The 25,555-nt window shown below is 41.9% G+C and overlaps 1 protein-coding gene across 1 annotated transcript in view; it reads right to left on the reverse strand.

Moving 5' to 3' along the window:
* The window catches only part of LOC115938614 (myosin-IIIb), a 189,608-nt gene that overhangs the window by 100,947 nt on the left and 63,106 nt on the right, over positions 1 to 25,555 (reverse strand). Inside the window, exons 8-11 of the mRNA XM_081814216.1 lie at positions 20,414 to 20,525; positions 19,110 to 19,272; positions 17,462 to 17,542; positions 3,055 to 3,156 (exon numbers count right to left, since the gene is read on the reverse strand). Of these exons, the coding sequence (XP_081670342.1) occupies positions 3,055 to 3,156; positions 17,462 to 17,542; positions 19,110 to 19,272; positions 20,414 to 20,525 (458 nt within the window). The remainder of the gene's footprint in view (positions 1 to 3,054; positions 3,157 to 17,461; positions 17,543 to 19,109; positions 19,273 to 20,413; positions 20,526 to 25,555) is intronic.

The following is a 25,555-nucleotide window of genomic DNA, read 5'->3' on the forward strand; positions in this document are numbered from 1 at the left end:
CTAGAGGGGAGGGGGGTGGGAGGGTGGGTTAGCCTGGTGATGGGTATTAAAGAGGGCACTTTCTGCATGGAGCACTGGGTGTTATGCACAAACAATGAATACATCTAAAACTAATGATGTAATGTATGGTGATTAACATAACAATAAAAAAATTTTTTAAAAATGTACAAGGTTGAAGTTATAATGATTGAACATATAGCATGACAAAGAGTAAAGAAAAAGAAATATAGAAATCAATAGTTTTATGTTGTCTATTCTGGGAAGAGTAAACTCTGATTCTATGTTATTGGTTTGGTTCCTTAGACATAAATATCTCTTGTATAAAAGAAATGCAATTCTTCAAGCTATCAGTGATAGATAAGACCATCTGTTATTATTATTATTATTGCTATAAACACCAAAAGAATAAAGTTTTAAGTGGAACATTATTATATTTTTATTATTACACACACAACAAAACATTATGACCAAACAGTGAAACAGCAATGTTGAAAGAAGAAGAAAAAAAAGAAATCAAGAAAAATAGCTGCAGCCTTCCAGAATTTCATTAACGGATTCCCTTCTCTCTCTTCCCTGCCATCTCTTGACTGACCAACTCCTCCAGTGAGAGGATCAGGCAGGTTTACCCCTACTGGAGATTCTAAAACAGTGTTTGGCCTAAGCTCACTTGTAATACTATGACAAGCAACATAAAAGCAAGAACTGACTTGAGAAGGAGAAAGAGGAGCCTACTTCAGGGGCACAAATAACTCTGCTTCCTTATTAGGAAGGAACATTGACAGGAATAATCTTTAACCTTGTGCTTGGGCCCAATTCGGCAGAACCAAGAGCTACCACGCACTGATCAAAGCCCAGATGGTATCACCCATGTGGAAAGCTGAGATTGCTGTTGTCTCCACCTATCTGAGATCTTCAGAATAAAGAGGCACAAGAGCAGCTTAATAGTAATTCAGAGAGGAAAAAGCAAAGCAAGAAAAGATCACCAAGCCCCTTTTGGTTTGGGACTCTCAGGAGAAAGGTGCTATGTCCACCTCCAGAGAGGAAGCTTCAACATCTTTCCTTGGAACTTAGCAAATGCCCCCAGTTACTTTGCCTGGGTTTCCAATAAAAGCCCACAGAATTTCTGTTCGTGTAATTGAAGGGAAAACTTATTCCATGTTTCTTATTCATTTACACTTCAGTCATCAAAATATTGATTTTTAAGAGTTATTTGAAGTATAAAAATCAAACAGAAAACTTACAGAATATTCTTAATAAAGCTTAGATGAAGTCTGTTCCTCCATCTCCCAGCTTTGCCTGAAGAGCAGGGAGAAGGATTTGAGTCAGAGTAAAAACATAAACTTAAATAAGAAGGAGGCCATCAAACTATTGAGTTCAAAGCAAAACCCAATATTGTGAAATATTTTTAAGTATGTCCTGGTGACACCTGGAATCATCTGGCATCTCTTTGGCAAATTAATTGCTGAACAAGGAGATTCAAGAAACAAAGATATGGAGAAAACCAGAAAGGTAAAATAGGGTGGTCATTCTAAGTGAATAGATCAAGTTAAAAGGAATAAGACCAGTGACATGGCTGAAAAAATTCAATGATGAGCTTGCCCAGCAGACCTGAGGTGTGTGCAGGTGGAGCAACAGAGGCTTCTCCAGATAGGGGTCTCTTCTCCTCAGAGGATCATCCCTAAGTGTTCGGTTCAATGAAATAAAGCAATTCTAAGAAGGACTTCTCTGAAGGAGTCACATCCTTCCAAAGTCGGATTGAACTCAATGAGCCATTCATATTTCCTAGGAAAGTCAAACCAATTCTCCACTGGAGCATTTCGGAATAAGATAGAAAGGCATTTGGCCGAAAACATGGGAGCAGGCAGTGCAAACTCAAATGCCTTTGGGGCCACCCAGGTAACATCAATGTGTGCACTGTCAGGCAAAGAGAGAGGGAAGTGGTGGGGTCTGAGGTGAACCAGAGAACGTATGCCCCACCTAAAGACATTTGGGTTCAAAGTTTAAAAAAAAACAAAACAAAACACTGTGTCTGGCCAAACAAAACACATCTGCATGGTGATTACACCTGTAAGACCTCCTATTTGTGAATTCTGCTAAGGAGAAAGGGCCCAGGCCCTGAGTCAGTAAGAGTTAGGCGTCCTGTTTTTGAAAATGAAAAATGTGTGGTTGTCTCCGCCCCCAAGTCTCCTCAAATTTAGGAAACACTGCTGCTCCCTGGGCTGCCCCTATTTTCCTTCTCTCCCACTTCCTAACCTCCCAACTCCAAGGTAAAGTCCCAGTTCTGTATTTCTTTGAAACAGAGGCTAGGAGGCAGATTCCAAAGGAGTGGGAAGTGCCCAGAAACTCTTTGCTGGGTCCGGCAGATAAACTGCAAACTCTACTGTAAAATCCAGGGCAACTCATCTGCACATTTCAGAAAATGCTGGCATTAGCATTAAAGGCCATATTTTTGAAAATCACAGCTTCTTCCAGCAGAAGTCCAGAAACTGCAAACTGTAAAAAGGGAAGATTCTAATATTTTTTAAATGTTTAAAAACCACTGATTTAGTCTGTCTAATGCTCTCACTTTACAATGATGTTAACTAATGAAAGGTGGCTTAGACCAGATAATCAAGTTTTAATTTCTGGTCCCCGGTGCTCCTCCCCACCATAAATGTTCTCCATCAGTTTGAGATCTATGGACCAATGTCAGGATCATAAAAAGACCTTCTTGAGAGGCTGAATTTTCGTAAGTCCTGAGGTAGATCAGACAGAAATGTGTCAGCGTCCACTCCAAGAGGAGTTGAGGAGAGGCAGTCGGTAAGGAGAGTCACAACTAGACCAGTTTCCCAGCAAAGAGGTCAATGGGCAGAGAAGCTGAGATTATCTCTGTCTATTCTTTCCCTTTTGTGAAATTGCCGGTCAGGATCGCCTGTAAGGCTGCCCCTGAATTTAATGAGCTGTCTCCTATAGAAAAACAGAGGGTCCATATCAGGTGGTCATTTCCATCTCTGGAACCTTCTCTGGAACATCCCTGAATATAGGATACCCATCCCAAACCTCTAATGACCCCACCTGTGTGGTCACCAGGTTTACTGCAGTCTTGATCCTGGGCACTTCTCTTGCTATCCCTTGTGACAGTGGGCTGCAGATCACTGCTTTGGTCTAAAGGGTGTCCTGTGGAATGAAACAAAGGAGGAACTTACCAAGTTTATGCTCCCACACCTGGAGGAATTACCCAAGTGGGTGACACAATGTGGTTAGGGAAACCCACACTTGTCTCATGGTCTGAGGCTCCAATGTTATAAATCTCACCAACAGATCTGGTGCTTATTTTTAAGATTTAATACAGTGTGGTTGGAGAGGGCCTAATTGTAGGAATTGGTAACTGTCCTGACTGGACTCCCTACTTGATAATTCCAATAAGCTCTGTCTCAATGATTGCATTAGTCAAACTGGGAGCTTAAGTGTACCAGGATAGGGCTTCTGGTTGGACAACTGGATGGTTTTCCTATTTCCTTTTCAGTTGTACCACCAGGGAAGTAAAAGGAGGGACAAGGTCTCCTCCTTTCCTCCACATCTCTGCCCCTCAGGCATATGTGTCCTTTCCTTTCATCTTGTAGTCCTGTTCACTGATGGTTGTGGGTCGACAACCAATAATGCGGTCATGGAAAAGAGAGACTACACATTCCACTAGGTTGAGGACTACCACAGTTGCAGCTTTTTATTGTCCAGGCAGCTTAGCTCATGTTGATAAATACCTAAATACTTCTCTACCAAAACAGCTCATGACTTGAGTGGAAAAATACTGAAGGGTCTGTCCTGGCCGTCACATCTCTTCTTCCATTCTCCATGACCCTCGAAGGCATGATGGGTTGAAGATGTTCCACCACCTCAGACTACCTCAGGTATCTGAAGAGGGCTGGTTCTTCCCAGTTGGATCCCTTGGCTCTAGAGGAAACCACACTGGTAGCAAAGCCCCTCGTCCTAAAGATATGCTTCAGGCTTTGCCCTGAGGCAGCCCCCTCTCCTTTTCCTCTGACCGGCGATGTAAACCTTGTTCTCTCTCATCCTGCACCTTCCTTCTGACTCTGGCTGTTTCAGATTTGCTGGCAGAACTTCCAGATATACCATATTAGAATATTTGGGACCTCCGACCTTTCTCCTTTTATTTCCTTGGATGGAATTTTTTTTTCCCATCCTGTCCCTCTCTCTCCTTCTGAGTGGCTCTCCTACCTCAACATCACCTTCCCACACCCAGCCTGATGGCACCATGTCTCTCCATTCCCTGGAGGTGGCCCAGCAAACCCACGTTAAGCAATGTCAGCTACTTCAGCCTACACTTAAAGAGATACAGTCCCTACTCCCATGGAGCTTACATTCTAATACATTCTAATATTCTAGGAATAAAAAGAAATAACAGATGTAAAAACACCCTAAAAGTTTTAAGGGGGTGACCTGGGTAGACTAGAGTCCCCTCAATATTCCTGTCTACCTAGAACCTCAGAATGTGACCTTATTTGGAAATAAGCTCTTTGTAGATGTAATTAGTTTAAGATGAGGTCATACTGGATTAAGGTGGGTCTTAAGTCCAAAGATTAGCGCCCTTATAAGAAGATCATGTGAAGACACAGACACAGGGAGAATGCATGTGATAATGAAAGCTAAGAGTGGAGTGATGGGTCTACAAGCCAAGGAATGCCAAACATTGTCAAGAACTTCCAGAAGCTAGGAGAGAGGTATGGAAAGAATTGTCCCTCAGAGCCTCCAGTAGAAACCAACCTTGCTGATTTTGGACTTCCAGCCTCCTGAACTGTGAGAGAATAAGTTTCTGTTATTTTATGCTACAGAGTTTGGGGTAATTTGTTATGGTAGCCCTAGGAAACTAACATGAAGAGGTAAAGCTGACACATGATAAGAAAAAAGAAATAGATGAAGAAGATTAGGTACATGTATTCAGCTTGATTTCACTGGGGGGGGGGTGTTAAGAACAGGAATTAGGGAAATCTCCATTATTTTCATTTAACAAACAAATACAAATATATGGATTATTATGTTCCATGCAGTGTTCTAAGCCCTTTACAAAAATTTACTCTTTAATCTTCATAGTAACTCTAAAAGGTAGAGGCCACTATTATTCCCATTTTACAGTTAAGGAAACTGAGGCCCAGAGCGGTTAAATAACTTGCCCAAGAGTCACACACGGCTGGAGAGTGGCAGAGCCAGGGTTCAAATCCAAGCAGTTTTGCCCTAAAGTCTGAATTCCTAAATATGACATGGTACAGCCCCATTTACATAAACATTTTAAAAATCATTAACCTCTACTCTTATTTTTTCCTTTAAAAGTGGAAGTAAAAATTCAGACTTTATTTCTTTCACATGCCGGGGCCTCTAAGTTCTCACAGATCTGCTGCTGTGGGAGGAGGCTCTGGCCTGGACTGGCATTCGATGACCCACCCAGAGGGTAGCCCCAGAGGCATGGTTTCCAGCAAGGGCACCATCTAGGTAGATTTCCTGGTTGGGGATCTAGACAGGGTAGGCTCTCCTGCCCTCATGATGGACCTGGCAAACAGTGCCTACTGTATCTGGCAGAGAAGGCGCATACAGATGAGGCACAAAAGCGCAGCCTTCCCTCCTCACCGCTGCTGGCGAATTGCACCAGGAGCCCATGTCATTTCTGGCTGGAGTGACAGCTGGTCAACAGCCATCTTATCAGAACATAAAGAGGCCAACTTGTGGGAGGTCTGACAGCCAAATGCCACCAAAAGCAGCACTGAGAAAGTACAATTCTTTTTTTTAAAGAACAGAATCTCACGGAGAGATTTTTTTTTCCCCCCCCAACAGCCACATCAGAAACCCCCTCTCCACATAAAACAATTCTGGTAATTCCAAGCCTATGAGAACATTTTCCACTTTGATTCTCCAGTGCTTAATTCCAGTCAGTATCCCGGTCAAACTTTGAGTTCAAAGAAAGTCTTGCCTGGTAATTGCTTTCTCTAACTTGGAAACTAAGGAGGAAGGTTTTCCCTTAACCTAGAGATCAGTTTCTTGTCTGCCTCAGAACATCGCCGTTTGGGAAATTCCCCTTGCCTTCAAGCACCCAGACACTGTCACTCTGTTCTCTTCTGACTCCCAGCGATCTTGGGTGGGATTTATTTCTTATAATTTATGCCCTGCCTGCTTCCAAAAAGGACTGGGGGAAGCTTCATAGGTTGTTTGTTTCTTGTGGTTGTGTTAGCTGGCTCTAGCTTAGCACTCGTCTTAAGCTTGGGGCAGATGTGTCTGTCCTGGTTCCATCTGAAACTGTTTCTCCCACCTCCTTTTTAAAAGATTTTATGTTTAAGAGCAGTTTTAGATTCTCAGCAAACCTGAGAGGAAGGTACAGAGATTTCCCATATATTTCCTGCTTCCACATATGCATACACTATCAACACCTCCCACCAGAGTGCTACATTTGCTACAATTGATGGACTTACACTGACACTTCTTAATTACCCAAAATCCATAGTTTACACTATGGTTCACTCTCGATGTCGTACATCATATGGGTTTGGACACATTAAAATGACATATATCCATCATCCTGGTGTCATACGGTAATTTCACTGCCGTAAAAACTCCTCTGGGCTCTGCCTATTAACCCCCTCCCACACCTGTGGCAACCATTGATCTTTGTACGGTCTCCACAGTTTTGTTTTTCCCAGAATGTCATATAGTTGGAATCATGCAGTACGTAGGCTTTTCAGACTGGCTTTCACCTTGTAATATGCATTTATGTTTCCTGCATGCCTTTTAGTGGCTTGAAAGCTCATTTCTTTTTAGCACGAAATAATATTCCATTGTCTGCATGTACTACAGTTTATTTATCCATTTACCCACTGAAGCACATCCTGGTCGCTTCCAAGTTTTAGAAATTATGAATAAAGCTGCCTCAAACATCTGTGTGCAGGTTTTTGTGTGGACATAAGTTTTCAACTCCTCTGGGTAAATACCAAAGACCGTGAATACTGGATCATATGGTAAGAGTCTGTTTAGTTTTGTAAGAAACTGCCACACTGTGTTCCAAAGTAGCTCTACCATTCCGTATTCTCATCAGCAATGAATGAGGTTCCTGTTGTTTCACATCCTCATCAGCATTTGATGTTGCCAGTGTTACAGATTTTGGCCCTTCTAATAGGTGTATAACAGTATATTGATGTTTTAATTTACATTTACCTGCGGACATGATGTAGAGCATCAGGCTGTCTGTCCCCTCTCGATGGGGAAAAAAATAATTTTTATGTTGCTTTTGTGACCACCCCCAAAGCATTTAGCAGAGTGTTCTGCACAGAGAGGATGTTCAGAAAATGTTTGGGGGAAGGGCACCAGATCAGGAGTTAGGCAGTCTGGATTGCAGGGAGGTTTCTTAGCCACCATCTGTAAAATGGGGTAAGATTCCCAACCTACTTCTCAGGGTTACTGTGAGAATTACAAAAATAAGGTGGGTGAAACTGCCTTGTATAAACTAGAAATTTCTATGCAAAAATATAGCATGTTAGGAAAGTAAGTATTTCTTTTTGTTAATCAAGAAGGAAATAATTCCCACCTCTATGATCATTCCAGCTTATGCAGTTCTGGTTTCCTATAAATCAAAGTTATTTACTTTCCGGGGCACCTGGGTGGCTCAGTTGGTTAAGCGTCTGCCTTCAGCTCAGGTCATGATCCCAGGGTCCTGGATCGAGCCCCGCATCGGGCCCCCTGCTTGGCGGGAAGCCTGTTTCTCCTTCTTCCACTCCCCCTACTTGTGTTCTTTCTCTAGCTGTCTCTCTCTCTCTGTCAGTTAAATAAATAAATAAAATCTTTATTAAAAAAAAAAAAGAAACAAAGTTATTTACTTTCCTATAATCTTTCCTAAAAAGATAAAGTTTTAGATGTTTACAGCAGCTTTATTCGTAGTAACCCAGATCTGGAAACAAATGTCATTTAGCTAGTAATTGGCAAAACTATGGTATATCCACATCCTGGAATTCTGCTCAGCAATGAAAAAGAACAAATTACTGTTAAATGCATGAACACTGATGAATCGTAAAAGTATTACACTAAGTGAAAGAAGCCAGACGCAAAAGCTTATATACTATATTACTCCATTTCTATGACATTTTGGGAAAGGCATAATTATAGGGACAGAAAACCCATTAGTGGTCACCAGGACCTAAGGGTGGGGGAGGGATTGTAACAGAAGGGGCAGGAGAGAGCTTTTTGGAAATTTTCTTTTTCTTGATTGTAAAGGGGGTTACCTGTGCTCATCCAATTTTATCAAACTGTTTTGAGTTTTACTGTATATAAATTATACCTCAATAAATATGACTTTTTAAAAATCACCAGGACCTAAAAAAATTAAAAGATAAAAGTCTTCTCAAACTGATTGTTCCTGGAAAGCAGGATCCAATCACTTCTAACCCACTAGGAGGAAAGCGTCTGGTGGGGAGAGCCTTGCTGTTGACGAGGGACACTTCACAGCCATTTGTATCATTGACCATAGCTGGTTTTGACACTAAGTACTTGGCTCAAAGTCTATGAAATTAGCAGGCTCTGGTTGCTAGTACATCTCAACCGTCACAACTTTATTGACGAGAATGGCTACCAGCTGTCACCTCTGCCTCCACCTCTGTGCTCAGTGATTTAGACTTCATGGCCACAGCAAATCAAGTCATGATCCTGCTATGGCTCTTCGTGTTGGGGTTTGAACTCCTAGCCAAATGGCTGTCGCTCAGCTGTTAGGCTGCCAATCACCCATCACCGTGGGTTAAGCATGATATGCACACTGAGATCTTCCAACTCCGTAGACATCTGAAAGGCAACTTGCTTTCCACACCAGCAGGCAGCAAATCTGGGTGATATTTAACTCCTGGATTTTAGAATTTTCGACTTCATGGAAGGCGGCGAGGAGGGGACTTGCTATTTTACAGAACAAGTTGCAGTAGGGCCTCAAATCAGTGAATGGGGGAAAAACAATGTCATTAGCATACCACCTAAATCTTAACAACTGTGAGTCCAGTGAAAAATTTATCTACACAAATGACTCCAGCTCTTGGCATGATGGAGCAGAGTTCTTCACAAAAACAAAAACAAAACCACTTCAAATCTTCCACATGGTACTATTATATTTTAATTTTCCCCTGTTAGATAAGCAAGACATAAGATTTAGAAAGTTCTCTCTTTTATAAATGCTTTATTGTAACTGTATTTAAGATTTGACAGGTACAATTTTTTTCTCCAAAATTGAGAGAAATGGTTTCATCTTTTTGAAGTTATAATATTATTATGCTCACCATTGAAGAGTACTACACAGATTTATTTCCCAGTGAAGTTCATATTTAGGAAGGGGGTACACAGAGGGAACTAACATTTGCTGAATATCTACCACATGCCAGGTACTATGCAGGATGCTCTGCATGTATTATCTGTAATCATCTTCACAACGGTCCTGAGAACTAGGCCTTCATGAGTTCCATTTTATAGGTGAGGAAACTAAAACTCAGAAGTTAAGTAATTTTCCCCAAACCATATGACAAATTATGGCATAGCAGAGATGTAAAGTCAATTGTTTTTTGTTTACTTTTCTTTCCTTTTTCTTAAAATTTGAGTATAGTTGACATGCAACATTACAGAAGTTTCAGGTGTACAAGATAGTGATTCAACATCGCTATACATTACGCTATGCTCACTGAAAGTGTAGCTGCCATTTGCCACCATGCAATGCTATTACAATACCACTGACTGTATTCCGTGTGCTGTAACTTTTATTCTCGTGACTTATTCATCCCATCACTGGAAGCCTGTATCTCCCACTTCCCTTTACCCATTTTGTCCATCTTCCTGCTCCCCTTCCCTCTGGCAACCATCAGTTTGTTCTCCGTATTTATAGGTCTGATTCTGCTTTTTGTTTATTCGTTTTGTTTTTTAGATTCCACATATAAGTGAAATCATATGGTATTTGTCCTTCTCAGTCTGACTTGTTTCATTTAGCATAATACCCTCTAGGTCCGTCCATGTTGTTGCAAATGGCAAGATTTCAACCTTTTTATGGCTGTATGATATTCCATTGTGTATATATACCACTTCTTCTTTATCCATTCATCTATCAAGAGACACTTAGATTGCTTCCCATATCTTGACTATTGTAAATAATGCTGCAGTAAACATAGGGATGCTTCTATCTTTTTGAGTTAATGTTTTCATTTTCTTTGGGTAAATACCCAGTGGTGGAAGTATTGCATCATATGGTATTTCTATTTTTAATTTTTTGAAACACTTGCACACTGTATTCCATAGTGGCTGCACTAATTATATTCCCACCAGCATTGTACCCAGGTTCCTTTTTCTCCATGTACTTCACCAACACCTGTTATTTTTTGTTTTCTTGATTTTAGCCATTCTGACAGATGTATGGTGACATCTCATTGTGGTTTTGATTTCTATTTCCCTGATGACGAGTGATGTTGAGCATCTTTTCATGTGTTTGTTGGCTATCAATATGTCTTCTTTTGAAAAAATGCCCATTCAGGTCCTCTGCCCATTTTTAATCGGAGTTTTCACTGTTTTGGTTAAAGTAGATTGTTTTGACTCCAAAGTCCACTTGCTTAAGTTGGTATATGAAACTCTTCCCAAAGCTTTGACCGGGACCCTATGTCAGCGTGCCACATCCGAGGGGCAAACAAATGGCAGAGTGTGGTCTACTGCAAAGAGCACTGGATAAAGCCTGAGAAGAGGGCTTTGATACCAATTTTTTTTTTTAAGATTTATTTATTTTAGAGAGAAAGGGAGAGAGCACCAACGTGAGCACACACGGGAGGAAGGGAAGAGGGAGAGAATCTTCGAGCAGTCTCCCCACTGAGCATGGAGGCTGCACAGGGCTAGATCCCATGACCCATGAGATCATGTCTTGAGCCGAAACCAAGAGTCAGACACTCACCCCACTGAGCCACCCTGGAACCCCAGCCAATTCTTAAGCTCCCGTAACACATAAGGAGAGACAACTTATTTAAGTTCTCTGTGCTTCTGTTTCATCTGTTAAAGGGGAAAACAAAATCTGCCTTTCCACACACAGGAGTCTTTTGAGGAAAAGACGTCCAATCACTCTTGCCAGAGCAGTTAGTTTTGTCCCTAAATGTTTCTTTTACTATTATGTGGATATAGCCTAAATAACTATGATTCCATATGAAAAAAAGAAACTTGAAAAAAATTTAAAGGAACAGAATAAAGGTGACTTGAGTGTGTTATTGATCACAGTCACGCTGAGTGTAGTTGATAGGTTGAGGTGTTAAGATGCCACTTTGGGCAGGACCTCTTTGCGGCCAGATTCTGGAGTTCTACATGAGGTCCAGAATGGAGAAGCTGATTCAAAGCTGAAGTACTCAGGGACTTCCTTTGAAAGTTTAATCTTGAGTCCTGGGGGTACAGACTGCTGCACCAGTTTCATCTTAAGCACAGTTCTGTGCCATGTCAATGTATCAGTAACAATCAGACCTCAAGCCCATGTTGGCTCTTTACAGTTTCCTCTCTGTGCATTAGGTGAATAGCACTCTGGGCATTTAATTCTAACATGGACAATAATTTGATTTTAGAGCAAAGGACATTCCTTAGCATTCCAAGTTATTTCATGGCAAGAATTCCATTGTTTGTGCCCAAGTGAGGTTTGCCAGGGCCCATTTCTTGACAGAAACCTTGAAGCCACAGGCCTGGCCTTCTCTCTGCTATATATCACTTCCTCTAAGCCAAGCTTCGGGGGCTCTCTGTAGGTCTTATGTCTCTGTATGTGTCCTGTCACAAATGGTACAATTTCCCAAAGTAAAGCACAACACTTACAGCTGTCATAAATCAGCCCCAACTTTTTACTTACAGAGAGCTAGAGAAACCCAGGCAGTGTGCAGGTGGACTGGGCAGGACTCCTTGCATGAGCCTGAAAGTACTGTCTTCTATTATACAAAGGTTTAGAAGGCAGTAGGCCTAGCATGCACCTCATGGTTCAGCTCAAGCCTGGGCACACCAGCTGACACGTTCCCCTAGATGGTGCTTTACTCTTGTATGGCTATGACCTAACACAACAGGAAAAGAGAGGTCAATGGTTCCTGCCCTGGCCAAGAAGAGTTTGGAACCTGTCTTCTCTCACATTTTGAGGAAGTAAGCATTTGTGTGAAATGACCAGGAGTCTAAGAGATAGAAATGGAGTGAGTGAAGAAACAGTGGAATAGAGGTAGAATGGGAAATAGAGATGAAAGGAGAGAAGTGATCAGATTGATTTCCTTCTGTTAGTTCCAAGTGGACCTTTGCCTTCAATGGTACATTCACTTGACCTTCCTCTACTGTTTGGCTTGCGATCAACAATCTGCTTATGCACAGCTTTGTCAGTCTGAAACTATCTCCTGTAATCATTTTTACCTTCAAGAAACATGGATTATTTCAATGTATATCCTCAGTTATATTTTAGAATGATTTTGACTCTTTGTATTGCACTGGAGTCTTATAGAACTCCCTCCCAATATGTACTGACATGATATAGAGTACCTGATATAAACAGCATCCTTCTGAGGAACAGCATGTTTTATCACCCTCTGTATCGGAGATGGGAAATTTGATGCCCCAAATGAAATCCCATCCTTCACCATGGCAGCTCCAGCATACAGTAGATACTTAGTGAATGAAAAAAGACATTTCCAAATTTAAAATATAGTTGTCCTGCACACCTAGGGATATTTCCGGAAATCTAGTTCCAGGATATTACTACAACCACCCAGTCACTGCCAACTCACCAACAGTGCTAAAGGAACCAACCTTTTGAAGTTAGAAAAGACCAGAGGAGGCCTTACCTGAGAGAGGTTTAAAAGTTCAGGCAGCCTTTTTTTTTTTTTTAAACATTTTATTTATTTATTTGAGAGAGAGAGATAAAGATAGCAACAGAGAGCACAAGCAAGAAGACCAAGCATGAGTGGGGAGGAGAGGGAGAAGTAGGCTCCCTGCTGAGCAGGGAGCCCCATGCGGGGCTTGATCCCAGGACTCTGGGATCATGACCTGAGCTGAAGGCAGACACTTAACTGACTGACCACTCAGGCACCCCAAGTTCAGGCAGTTTTAAACACAAAAATTTGGCTTTGTTATGAAGCAGGGTCAAGTTTCTAAAAGAAGTTAAATAGTCTCTGATAGTTTGCTATCTGAAATTGTATCCGAGTGTGCTGGAACCTCTCTGGACATGACGCTTGATTTCCCCTATGGAAGCAGCATTTAAAGCAACTCTCATTGCCCAGTGTCACATGATGCACCCAGCAGTTGCAGTTGAATCGGGTTTAAAATTGCCTGTTCACAGGCTCAAGGAAGCCTAAGCCTTGGCAGATGCCAAAAGGCATCGGAAGGAGAAATGGCCATCGTTTATCTGTGTTGTTGTAAGGGCCATGGAGGGGGAGTAAGTGGGAAATTGATGGAGGACAGACAGGGAAACATTTTCCACTGCCCTGAAGCAATTAGTTGAACATGTGCTGTAAACCAATGGGCTCTTCCTGCTCCTGGGGGTTGGGGGAGATCAGGGAAAGGGGGCTGGAAGAGCCTACTCCTTCCTGGGGACACTCTTTGAAATTCCATTCCCAGCCCCTGGGGCTCCACTGTCACCTAGTTGAGGCATTTTCCCCTCTGAGATGGGGAAGCCCACCACTTGGCTCTCACTTAAAAAACAGATCTTGAATTAGAGGAGCATTTTTAATGAGATATTGTAGACCTTTTAAAAATCCCTACTAGGTTATGTGTTTTGATAGTATTTACTGAGGAATGTATTCATTTTTATTTGAATAAATCTGGTTATATCCACTTTGTGACACTAAAGAGTTCATTAAAAAAAATAATAGATTAGTAAAGGAATGACATATAACTGTTACTTTTTACTTAGAATACCCCATCTATCTGAAAACTAATATGTGTAATCTTATCTTTCTGATTAAAAAAGTATGTAATTTTAAATTCTTTGGTGTTTAAAAGAGTGTGTTTTCCTTTGACAAGAGCCTATTATTAGCAAATAAACACACACAAAACATGTCACTTCTCACCAAGATGACATTCAAAGTTGTTCCCCTGGTGAAAAAAAAAAAAAAAGGCAAACTGATAAACTATACTTTTGCTTGGGATCCCTAGCTCTCTCTCCCCGAGACTGCTCACATCTCATAGAGGCCCTTTATTGCCGGTGCAATGTTATACACGTAGGAAATGGATGCGTATGTACCTAGGGTATTTTTTTCGTTTGTTTTCTCTTCCAGCATTTGATCACTGGCTGGTGAACTGTTTGGGCCCACAGAGATCTCTAGACCACCAGCTCATGTATTTGAAAGGCATCTGTTTATTTTGAAAATGCAAATGTGGCCTACCTCAAAGACTGACAGGCAAGAAATGACCCACTGAGCAAGGGGAGAGGTTTCCAATCTGGAGCCCTGTCCCTCCCTCTATCAAACCGAGATCACTCGCTGTCAAAACCATTTAAACAAGCTCCAGGAATCTGAGTGAAGGGCCCACAATTAAAATGAACAGGCCTCTCTGTGTGTGTGCGTGCGTGTGTGTGTGTGTGTGTGTGTATCTCCTTCCCTCTCTCTTTCAGGAATTAGCCAGGCAGATCATTTCTCACCTAGTTTAAAGTAATGAGAGGTCAGTTACAAAAGGACTCCGCACCTTTGAAATGGTGGCTCCTAGACGGAGGGCTGCCTGGAGGAGGGACACTGGCCTCTTGGCAGTGGCAGCCCAGTCCTGGGGACGGATTCCCGGAGAAAGCCCAGGAAGGTTAATACCCCGACTTTGATCTCTGTCAAGGCATACCAGCAAGAATTAATTTACATTTCAGATGAAAAAGGTTGACAGCATGAAAAGGCATCTTGTTTCTGGTATGTGAACGTGCCGTAATAGATCGGGAATTCTGAAAGGAAGTTCTGAGGAAGCTAAAGGGATAAGCTGTGCGGCTGCTTTTATTGGGAAGGAGATGAAAGGAAAACAAATTTCAATATGTGCTGCTCTGTAGCAACATGTATGCCAAATGCTTCCTAAATTTCAAGGGCTGCTCTTTTAAAAATATATAACATATCTTAGCAACACCACTAAAAAAAAAAAAAAAGGCAATGGGCCGGAACTTGAAATACAAAGAAATGCATTCCATAGAATCTAAATTTCAAGTGAAATGATTTGTTGAAAAAAAAAAAATAAACGAGAGAATAAGTTTCGAAAACAATCAGAAATGATTGTACTAGGATAATATCTATAAGCCACTTCCTGCAGGCTCACAAGTAAGGGAACCGCTAGGTCTGGGGCTTGTTCTACTCAGAAACATCCTAGTGGTGTGAAGAAGAGCTTGTAATGAGAAGATTATGCTTTGGGAACAACACACCTGAAACAGAAGTTGGAATGAATTGCTTTGCTTTTTAGATAAACACAACCATGCCTTCCAATATAAAGATAAGGACAACATTCTCACGTAAAAGTAAACTGCCCAACACTACATCAAAAACTAATGATGTAATGTATGGTGATTAACATAACATAATAAAAAAAAAAAGTAAACTGCCCATACAATTGCAAATGCTGTTACCCTATCCAGGCATCTTTTCTGCCAGCACAACACCAGCACCTCACTTCCTGTCCGTGGTGTTGGGGTGAAGGGCAAAGAGACTCGGGCTGCTTTGCTCTGACTGCCACACTACTTGCAAGATGGAGAGGTGGAGTTAGTACCTGTTCTCATGTCCGCCCAAGCCCCTGTAGACTCAGTTAGTGGAAGTTCCCAGTGCCACTTGATAAGTAGGAACACTAGTGGCCGGGCTAAAAAAAAGGGGGGGGGGGTGCTTGCAGAGCTTAAAAAAAAAGAAGCACCTTGAAGACATGTGTTCTCTCCAGTTCCACAAAACAAAACTATCCTTCCATGGTACCTACCGCATGGGTGCTCTACCAAAAAGGTGCATTCACGACCGGCCTGATATGATGATGAAACAAACCTGTCTCTGTTTTCATGCAGCCCTCCCTCACTTGGCAATAACAGAGTGCTAACAGGGAACCCTCTAAAGATCATTTTCAGAGAGGGAAAATGTGATTTATGATCCTATATCCTGAACTCAGTGGATCAACAATATATAACCCAAAGTTTATATTTTAAAACATATGTTGGGCTTTGGGCCAAACTGCAAGATCAGAAATCAGTCCAGGAGACCGTGGGGAGGGGGGGGGGGTGTGAGCACGCGTGTGTGCGTGTGCCGTGTGGTGTGGTGTGGTGTGTGGAGGTGGGCAAGGAAGGAACAAATACACCGTGAGTTGTCTTTCTTAAACTGCAACTAGAATTGGATCCTTCTTCCAATGAACTCTTTGAAGTTGTAGAGCTTAAAATTCCTAGGCGATGGTGTTAAAATTTACACATTTGCATCTCAATGACATCCCTTCCTTCCAAATATTTTGGTTCTGAATGAAGATGTCAGGTCTCTACAGTGGCCCAAGAGAGTTGGGAGAAGAGTTCCTGGAGCCAGGTTCTGGGCAGGGACAGCTTCAAAAAGGTTGCAGCTGTTTTATTTGAGTTTGCTTCAAGACAGCAATTTCTGAAATCCTATCTCTCTTCAGGCTTGTGGAGTCCGCAGGACTGGCCACTGCTCTCTCACTCTGTCTCCACATTTTACACTCTCGGAGCTCCAGGTGTGCTCTGGGGCCTACTTCTTCCAGGGCCTCACTTAGCATATAGGGCTTCCCATGATGAAGGGGACCCAGGCTGGCAGGCACCGTGGGTACTGCCATTTGCAGAAGAGCAGAGCCACCCAGGAGCCAGGGACCGGTCAGATGAGGCAGAAGCCAGAGCTCCAAGCACTCAGGCAGCCAGGCCCAAGCTCAGCCACAGCTTAACCCCTCGGGGCCCAGAGGACCACCTTAGCCACATACAGGCCAGGGTGTGGGAAATCCCATTTGCTGGGAATGTCCCAGAGCTATTATTATCTCTGTGATGCTGAAAGATGGGTGTTGCATATGATCCAAGAATTCCAAGGTTGCCAGACACCTTCCAGACTTAACCAGACTTGGACCGGGCCTCCTGTTTCACAGATGACAGATGTGTGACTCCAAGAAGGAAAGGGATTTGTTCAGTTGGCGGTATATGAAGTTGACTTTATCCGACCTGCCTGTGTTCAAATGCTGACTCTGCTACTGACCAGCTGTGTGACCGTGGACAAGTTACTGCGCTTCTCTGTGCCACAGTTGCCCTCTCTATAAACTCAGGAATATTAGAGCACTTACTGAGAGTCTCCTTACACAAGTATGGCAAGCGGCAAATGCTCGCTGTCAGTCTTTTCATCATCACGCCGGGGGTGTGTCACAACAAGCACTAGAACCCCCACTAGAACTCGATTCCAGTGCTCCTGAATTATTCACCTCTCAGCTTTCTAAAATCATATGAACTCAATCACAGAATATTTTCAAGTGGATGCTATGAAAATGATGTTTTAATTACCTGCTTGAATAGGAACCGCAGACTCACTCCTTCTGTTGCTTATTTTCTTAAATTTCTTCCAAGCATCATATCCTCTCCAGGCTAAAAATACAAAACCATGTGCTAGGAATGATATTAATTTAAGAACTTGCCAGCGAATTGATATAAGCTGTTTTCCCTCCAATCTATTACCCCTCTTGCCCTCCCTCCTGCTTTCTCACTGAAGAAAATAAGCAGAGATACGTGAGCGATGATGGGGAAAAGGGGCCTCTCTGTACTCTTAGCTGGGCCTCCAAGATGCTTCTGAGAAGGAGTTATTTTTGTTCCGGCAGTGAGTTTCCAGAACACTCTGGATTCTACTTATGAATCACTGGGGACTTCTATCCCAGGTGAGGCTGTTCCCTGTCATTCTAATCCCTGGAGGAAGCTCTGTGTTCAGGACTTGGGAGTAGGGTGGTTTGTGGGGATGGTAGGAAAGAACTGGAATAGCCTGATCTGTTTGATTTTTTTATTTGGGAGGAAGGTATGAACATGAAATTTGAAGGAGTGAAAAATAAAGAAGGGAGTCAGGGTGCCTGGGTGGCTCAGTCGGTTAAGCATCTGCCTTGGGCTTGGGTATGATCCCAGGGTCCTGGGATCGAGTCCCACATCTCACTCCCTGCTCAGTGGGGAGCCTGCATCTCCCTCTGCTTGCCATCCCCCCTGCTTGTGCACTCTCTCTCTCTCACTCTGTCAAATAAAATAAATAATAAAAAATAAAGAAGGGAGTCATGGGGGATAATTAGTAGCACAACACCTGCATTTGGTAAGGGTGAACCATGTGCCAAGAACTGTGCTTCGGGAGAAGGAAATGATGCAATAGTAAGGCAGAAGGCAAGGAAAATGGAGAAGGAGAGGAGAAAGAGAAATCTCTGGGGGTGTGCTGAGTCCTACAGACAGTGGACTGGGACATTAAGCTGCCCACCAGGAGCATGACCACTTCACCTTTTTGTCCTTCCCATTAGCATCACAGCTCCCCATGTTGCTGAGTGCGGTCATGAAGTCCAGAGCGGACAATGGGATTCTGGGTTATGAGAGCACAAAGGAAATTGTCCACTATGTTCAAGACTGATGCTTTCATAACCACTCATCAACAGCACAGAAGCTCAGATGCTGTTTGTAACACAAATGACACCCACATGTGCAAAGAGACACTGCATGGGCTGGGCATATGAGAGAGCCTGGTGATTTGCTCCCTTGGTTTATAAGCTCTGTCTGTGCTAGAAAAGCCTTCCTGAAAGGGCATTAGTAATTCTGATGCTGAGAACTTGGTGATGGGCCTGGGGTGTATATTATATCAGTCATCTGGGAAAAGGGGCACAGGTCTGTGTGATTTGGGTTTTCCCTCTGCCCACTTCACACTCCCTCTACCGTGCTGCTCACCACAGTGTGTTGTGATGGCTTGTTTGCTTATGTGGAGGTCAGAGGGACCATGGTAGTCTTGCTCATGGCTAGATTCCCAGCATCTAGCCCAGGGCCTACAATAGGCACTCAATAAATATTTGCTGAAGCAAGGAAGAAAGGAAGGAAGAAGGGAAGGAAGGGTAGAAGAAGAAAAGAAGCCACTGAGAAAAGCAACAGATGAGTGGCCCCAGTACTTGATGAAATGCCAAGATTCAGGACCGTTTACCTGATTGAATGGCAATCGCCGCCTTCTCTTTCCTCTCTCTGATTCTTTTGTATCTCCTGGCTCCAAGCCACCCCTTGGCATATGCCTGCAGCACAACCACTCTGCCTATGACTTCTTGCAGCAACAAATTTAACTGCTCGACATGGTAATATTTGAGAAAAACCTGAAATGAGATATTAGTTTTAGCATTACATATGGGCTCCCAAACAGAGGGTCAGTCTACTCCAGAGTATTCTTTTTTTTTTTTTAAGATTTTTTTTTATTTGACAGAGAGAGAGGGAACATAAGCAGGGGGAGTGGGAGAGGGAGAAGCAGGCTTCCCGCTGAGCAGGGAGCCTGATGTGGGGCTTGATCCCAGGACTCTGGGACCATGACCTGAGCCGAAGGCAGACGCTTAACCAACTGAGCCGCCCAGGCGCCCTGACTCCAGAGAATTCTTATTAAAAACATTAAAACCGTTATCTACATAAAGTTTACAGTGACTTCTTTTATGCTAGCATTACTGACTTCTTGGGAGCAAACACAATACCCCTTCTAAGGTTAAGCCAATCCTTGATTACTGATACAAACAGATGATGAGGTTAATGGGATTTAGGAGATCCCAAATGTTCTCCAAGTCTGCTTTATAGCTGCCAGGAGTTCTGTTTTCTTAATTTGATTTCTACTATCTATCTCCACAGCCTTTGATGGAGGCACTAACCAACAGAACTGATCCACAGCCAACGATGGAAGTTCAGAAGGAGAACGACCTAAATGATCCACAGTGATCTAATTTCTGCTGAGGAGCAACCGTGTTGCCATCCACACTCAGACTAAGACTGGCTTTGTACGGCAATTCAGAAGGGATCATAAAAACCTGGGTCAGGGATGGGATGTTCCCTAAATGAAGAGCTATACACGATGAGACTACTAATCAGGGTACATAGTAAAAAACACATGAGTCTAATGAAAAATGGACAAAACTGTAAAAGATGCTCATTCTTGTCATTAATAAGATTTGTGTATTTCCATGAGGTGCTGTAATAAGCAACATTTTAAAAGGGACATTTTAAAATAAACTCAAAGTTCTCATTCTAGAAATGCTAAGTGGTTCTCTCAAACTACATGCAGAATAGGAGGGAACCCTCCTCTTTTTGTCCAGAGGTCCTAGGACTCCTGACCCAAGACCAGCAAAGATCAGTGTTAGGCTGGGGTCTTGTCTGCTAAGCCACACAACTTACAGAGCCATTCATATCACTGACAAGAGACAAAGATACACAGTAGAGCATCACAGGTGACAATATGAACAAAAAAGAAAAAACTACCTTTGTTTTTCCCAGCACCCAGTGATCTAATCTGGATTTTTCCAAGATAGCAACACAGCTCTCTTTGCTGGCAAGAGGTGTTTCATGTGCTTTGAATGCCAAGTAATAATACCTACAAAATAAAAGAGTAAAATAAAACATTTTTAGTTATCATTTCATTGTATAGTGGATATGCTCTGGAACCACTGCCATGCCTTGTTTTTTAATAGTAAATATTTCTTGAGCACCAATATTAGCATACTAGGTAGTGAAAGGTATACAATTTATTAACTTGGCTCTTACTTACTTTTATATTTTCTGCTATGTGTATTTCCCTTTTAATATTGCTTTATAATTCATGTTCAATGAATATTTGGCATATTTTGCATGCAAAATCAAAGTATCTAATTCTTTAAGAAAACTGAAATTTAGACAGCCCTTCTAGTAAAAGTCATCATTTTATGTGTTAGCATTATTATAAAATAATTTGTAATCTCACTGTATAAATTTTGACTCTGCTTTGAAAAGTCCCCTCTGAAGCAATTTGTAGATAGCAAAAATGATCATAGCCTAATTACTACTGAATCAGTCTGCTGAGCTACATGTCCATCTCGAGGTACAGAGTAGGTATGGGGTTTTTTTTGTTGTTTTTTTAAAAGATTTTATTTATTTGAGAGAAAGAACACAAGTAGGGAGGAGGGGCAGAGGGTGAGGCAGAAGCAGACCCACTGGTGAGCGGGGAAGCCGATGCAGGCAGGGCTCCATGCCAAAACCCTGGGATCACGACCTAAGCTGAAGGCAGATGCTTAACCAACTGAGCCACCCAGGTGCCTGGTATATTTTTTTCTTAAAGATTTTATTTATTTATTCTGGGGGGGGGTGGAGGGCGGGGGATATGGGGTGGGGAGTAGAGGGAGAGGGACAAGCAGACTCCACACTGAGCATGGAGCCCGATGTGGGGCTCAATCTCAGGACCCTGAGATCATGACCAGAGCTGAAACCAAGAGTCAGATGCTTAATCGACTGAGCCATCGAGGCACCCCTGGAGTAGGTATGTTTTTTGATATAATCACCAAAACCATATTTGTCTTCCTAAATTACTCCGTTTAATCAATTTCCATACTTTCTGGATAGATTCAAAGAACAACACAAAAAGGGTTTTTTCCCCTTTTTCTTTATTCTTTATTCTCCCCTTTAAAATATACAGACACATACACAGTGGAATAGATTATCCTTATAGAACAAACACCTTACACCTTAGTTTTTCTTTAAAAAACTTTCAAGGATCTTTGCTCTTTGCTGCCATCTATAATTAAATTCAACCCCTTGGAAGTTTAAAAATAAACCTAATTTCCTTGTCAAAAGATTTTCCTGCCATTCCTCAGACAAGGCTGATCTGTTATTTTAGAATTACTGTACTTTAAATATAAAGCTGTTTTTACTTTTCAAAAAAAAAAATTCACCTAAATGCAAAATACGACCCTCTTCTTGCCAAATATTCCCATATCTTTCTGTTTATGGAAAAATAAACATACCTGATTAGCACTTCGGTCATTTCACTTTATCTTTGTGCTACAAGACTGTTTTACAAGGTAGGATCTAATGCTGAATTTGCTGGAAACATTTGCATTGAGAGATCCTGGGAATGTTTCCAAGGCTTTGAGTCTCTGTTCCCACCATCAGGGAGCAGGGGCAGTCTCTTACAGAACCCCTGAATGGTGGCCAGGACCATGCTAGGTCACTTGGCCAAGCCCAGGAACCTGTTCACAGGAGATGCCTACTGGAGCTAGGTGGGAGGAGGGAGAGCCAGGAGTCCAGCTTAAGCCTTGGGGGCAGTTCATGGCATTGGCACAGATTCTTCAGCCTCAGTTTCTCCAGGCTGTCGTTTCAGTCATGGCTTCTCTGACCTGGCTGTAGCTAAAGTAAAAAGATTGCGTTCTGGAGTACATGGGGATGGTGGGAATGGATGGCAAATCTATATGGGTGAAGTTTTGGGAAAGCTGAAGTACAGATAGTTTAAGGTATAAAAGTCAGAGGTAAAACCAGGATTTCCTACATTCTTTCTGTTAGGCCTGGTCATTTATAACATGAGCTCCCTTAGCTTTAATCAGCCCAGGCTCATTACTATTGATGATGAAGTATCTAAAGAGAATCTAATGAATGACCCGTCCTGTGCAAGATGTAAGAGGAATGCAAGATATGTTCCAGCTCTCCAATTAAGGATTTCTACTTGTTTTCCAGGCATCTCTAGATGGTTCCTAGCAATTTTTAATTTCTAAATAGGCAAGAATGAATTCTGAACTAACATAAATATTAGAACTTAACTTTGATTTCTGATCCTTCAACCCAAATCTCTTAATTTATTATGATGATAATATTCACATTTGGCTTAGTTCAGAAAGAGATGAGTAACAGTACTGCAAAGAAGTGAAGGTTTCAAAAAGTATTGAAGAAACATGTAAGTGATACGTCTGTAGTAATCGGGTCAGATAAGTCTAATGGATTTCCTCTGTGGAGTAGTTCTGAATTCTGGCAGGTACCATGGTAAAAAAGCACTTTGGTTGAGCTCCTGTGTGCTTCAATATAAGGGCAAAACTGACGGGAACCAAGACAAAAGATCTGTCAGCAAGAGGGGTCTTTTTGGGAAGATCTATTCCACACCCACTTCCTGAAGCAGTTTGATGATTAAATGAGCAGGAGATATGCAATAGCAAAATAGTAAGTGTAAAGGTCCTGAGGGTCTAGGCACTTGAGAACACTGCAAAGACCAGCTCTGCCCTGAGCTGCCTTGTGTAGGTAGAATTTATCTCTCAGACTGGAGTCTGAAACTGAGTTAAGAGTGAGAGGCTCTCTGTTGGGTAATCCCAAATCACTTACCTCTATGTACCTCAATTCTCACAGATAGAAATGGGAACCAGTGGTTCTAAACTCTTTTGGGCGGGAGGCAGGGGCAGGGAAGAATCTCTGAAAATCTGGTAAAAGGTATCCATATTCTTTCTTAGGGAAATGTTTTGTTTTGTTTTGTTTTTTTAAAGATTTTATTTATTTATGAGAGAGAGAGAGAGAGAGAATGAGTTGGGGGAGGGGCAGAGAGAGAAGCAGACTCCCGCTGAGCAGGGAGCCTGAAGACACTGCTTTGGATCCCAGGACCCTGGGATCATGACTTGAGCTGAAAGCAGATGCTTAACCAACTAAGCCACCCAGGCGCCCCTCTTAGGAAAATTTACTTAACACAACACACTGCAAGGGTCTACATAGTTCCTGTTGGCCCTCCAAAGACCAAAGAGCTTTTTCCTGCTTTAGAACTCTATGGAAAGTGATAATTTTCTCAAGGTCTCATCTCATTAAAATATATAAGCTATTAAAATAGTAAATATCCAGTTGGAAAATATCTCTACTCAAATACGTTATTTAGTTTTCTGCCTAAAATGGCATATGGAATGCAGACTTTTCAAGGAAAAGTTTTAAAATATAACAGGCTAAGCACTTTGTAAACTATTAGTAAAAGCAACAGGCAACTAGAGATACATCCTCCCACATTTAAATTACAGAATCATAAACAGGAAGTATCTGTAAGGTTATAATATATATAAGGATATATTAGTTTTCTGTTGCTACACAACAAATTACTCCAAAATTTAATGTCTTAAAACAAATATCTGTCATCTCACAGTTTGTAAGGGTTGGGAATTTAGAAGCAATTTATTAATTCTGGCTCAGGGTCTCTCATGAAATTACGGTCAAGATGTCGGCCAGGGCTGCAATCATCTAAAGGCTTGACTAGAGCCACATGATTTATTTTCAAGATAGTGTACTCACTTGACTGATGGTAGAAAGCCTCAGTTTCTTACTGGCTGTTGGTAGAAGGCCTCAGTTCCCTGCCACACGGGCCCCTACAGAGAACTGCTTGAGTATCTTCATAACATAGAAGATGGCTTCCCTCGGAAGCAGGGATCCAGAGAGAAAGCACAAGAGGAAACCCACAATACCTTTTATGACCAAGGCCTAGAAGTGACATACCATCACTTCCTTCATCTTCTATTCATTACAAGTAAGTCATTTAGTCCAGGACCACATTCAATGAGAGAGAAATTAAGTTCCACCTCTTAAAGGGAGGAGTATCAAGTAATTTGTGGACACATTTTTAAACCACGACAAAGAAGCTCTCTAGAACACTAAATCTTTGTTTTACTGGTGTAGAAAACTGTTCTTGGTGAGATGAAATGACTTGTTCAAGACGACAAGAAGTGAAAGGCTAAGATTATTTAAGTCTCTGGACCTCCATCTCATTGATTAAAAACAAACAAACAAAAAACTGACATGAATCCAGCTAATAAAGTTTAGTTTTTGATGTAAGGGGGAGAAACAAAAAAGAAAAGATTGATAAATTTGCCTACATAAAAATAAAAATTTTCTACTTAAAAAAATTGAAAATTTGGGAAGACTTGGTCTTTTTTAGTTTTATTGTCTATTTAGATACAATGGTTTTTTCACATTAAAATCATGCTCTCTACAGAAAGTCCCCAGCAAAAGCTATTGCTTGGAATGTAGGTGTATCCCCACCAAATTAATGGTGGTGAATTTCTTAGGCTGATCTCCAAAGCCTGTATAAACTATTTAATTTGAAGAACAGTATCTTTGAAGGGCACCCGGGTGGCTCAGTCGGTTAAGCAGCTGCCTTCGGCTCAGGTCATGATCCCGGGGTCCTGGGATGGAGCCCTGCATTGGGCTCCCTGCTCAGCAGGGAGTCTGCTTCTCTCTCTCCCCCAGCCCCTCCCCCATGCTCATGCGCTCTCTCTAGCTCTCCTCTCTCTCAAATAAATAAATAAAATCTTTAAAAAAAAAAAAAAAGAAAAGTACCTTTGAGGCAAAATGGTGCTTTTATTTTTCCTCATTTCTCCTTTCTTATGCTCTTCAGTGCAGGTTGACAAAGTCTTTGGTAAGACAGAGTAAAGAAACAAAGACTATTAAATACACCAAAGTTGTCTTTTGAGACCTGGTCCATGTCAGCAAGTGGAAGGCTTTTTGATCTTATTTGTGTTCCACTCAGAAAACTGTGAGAGACTTATGTCTAAGAAACCATAATGGCCAAACATTGTTGTTCCAGGGTGGAGCCAGGAACAAAGCCTATAAAATCCCCCAAGAATTTCTAGGCTTCCCTCA

The sequence above is a fragment of the Leptonychotes weddellii genome, chromosome 3 (genome assembly GCF_054177405.1).
Source record: "Leptonychotes weddellii isolate Sample4059 chromosome 3, ASM5417740v2, whole genome shotgun sequence".
NCBI lineage: Eukaryota > Metazoa > Chordata > Mammalia > Carnivora > Phocidae > Leptonychotes > Leptonychotes weddellii.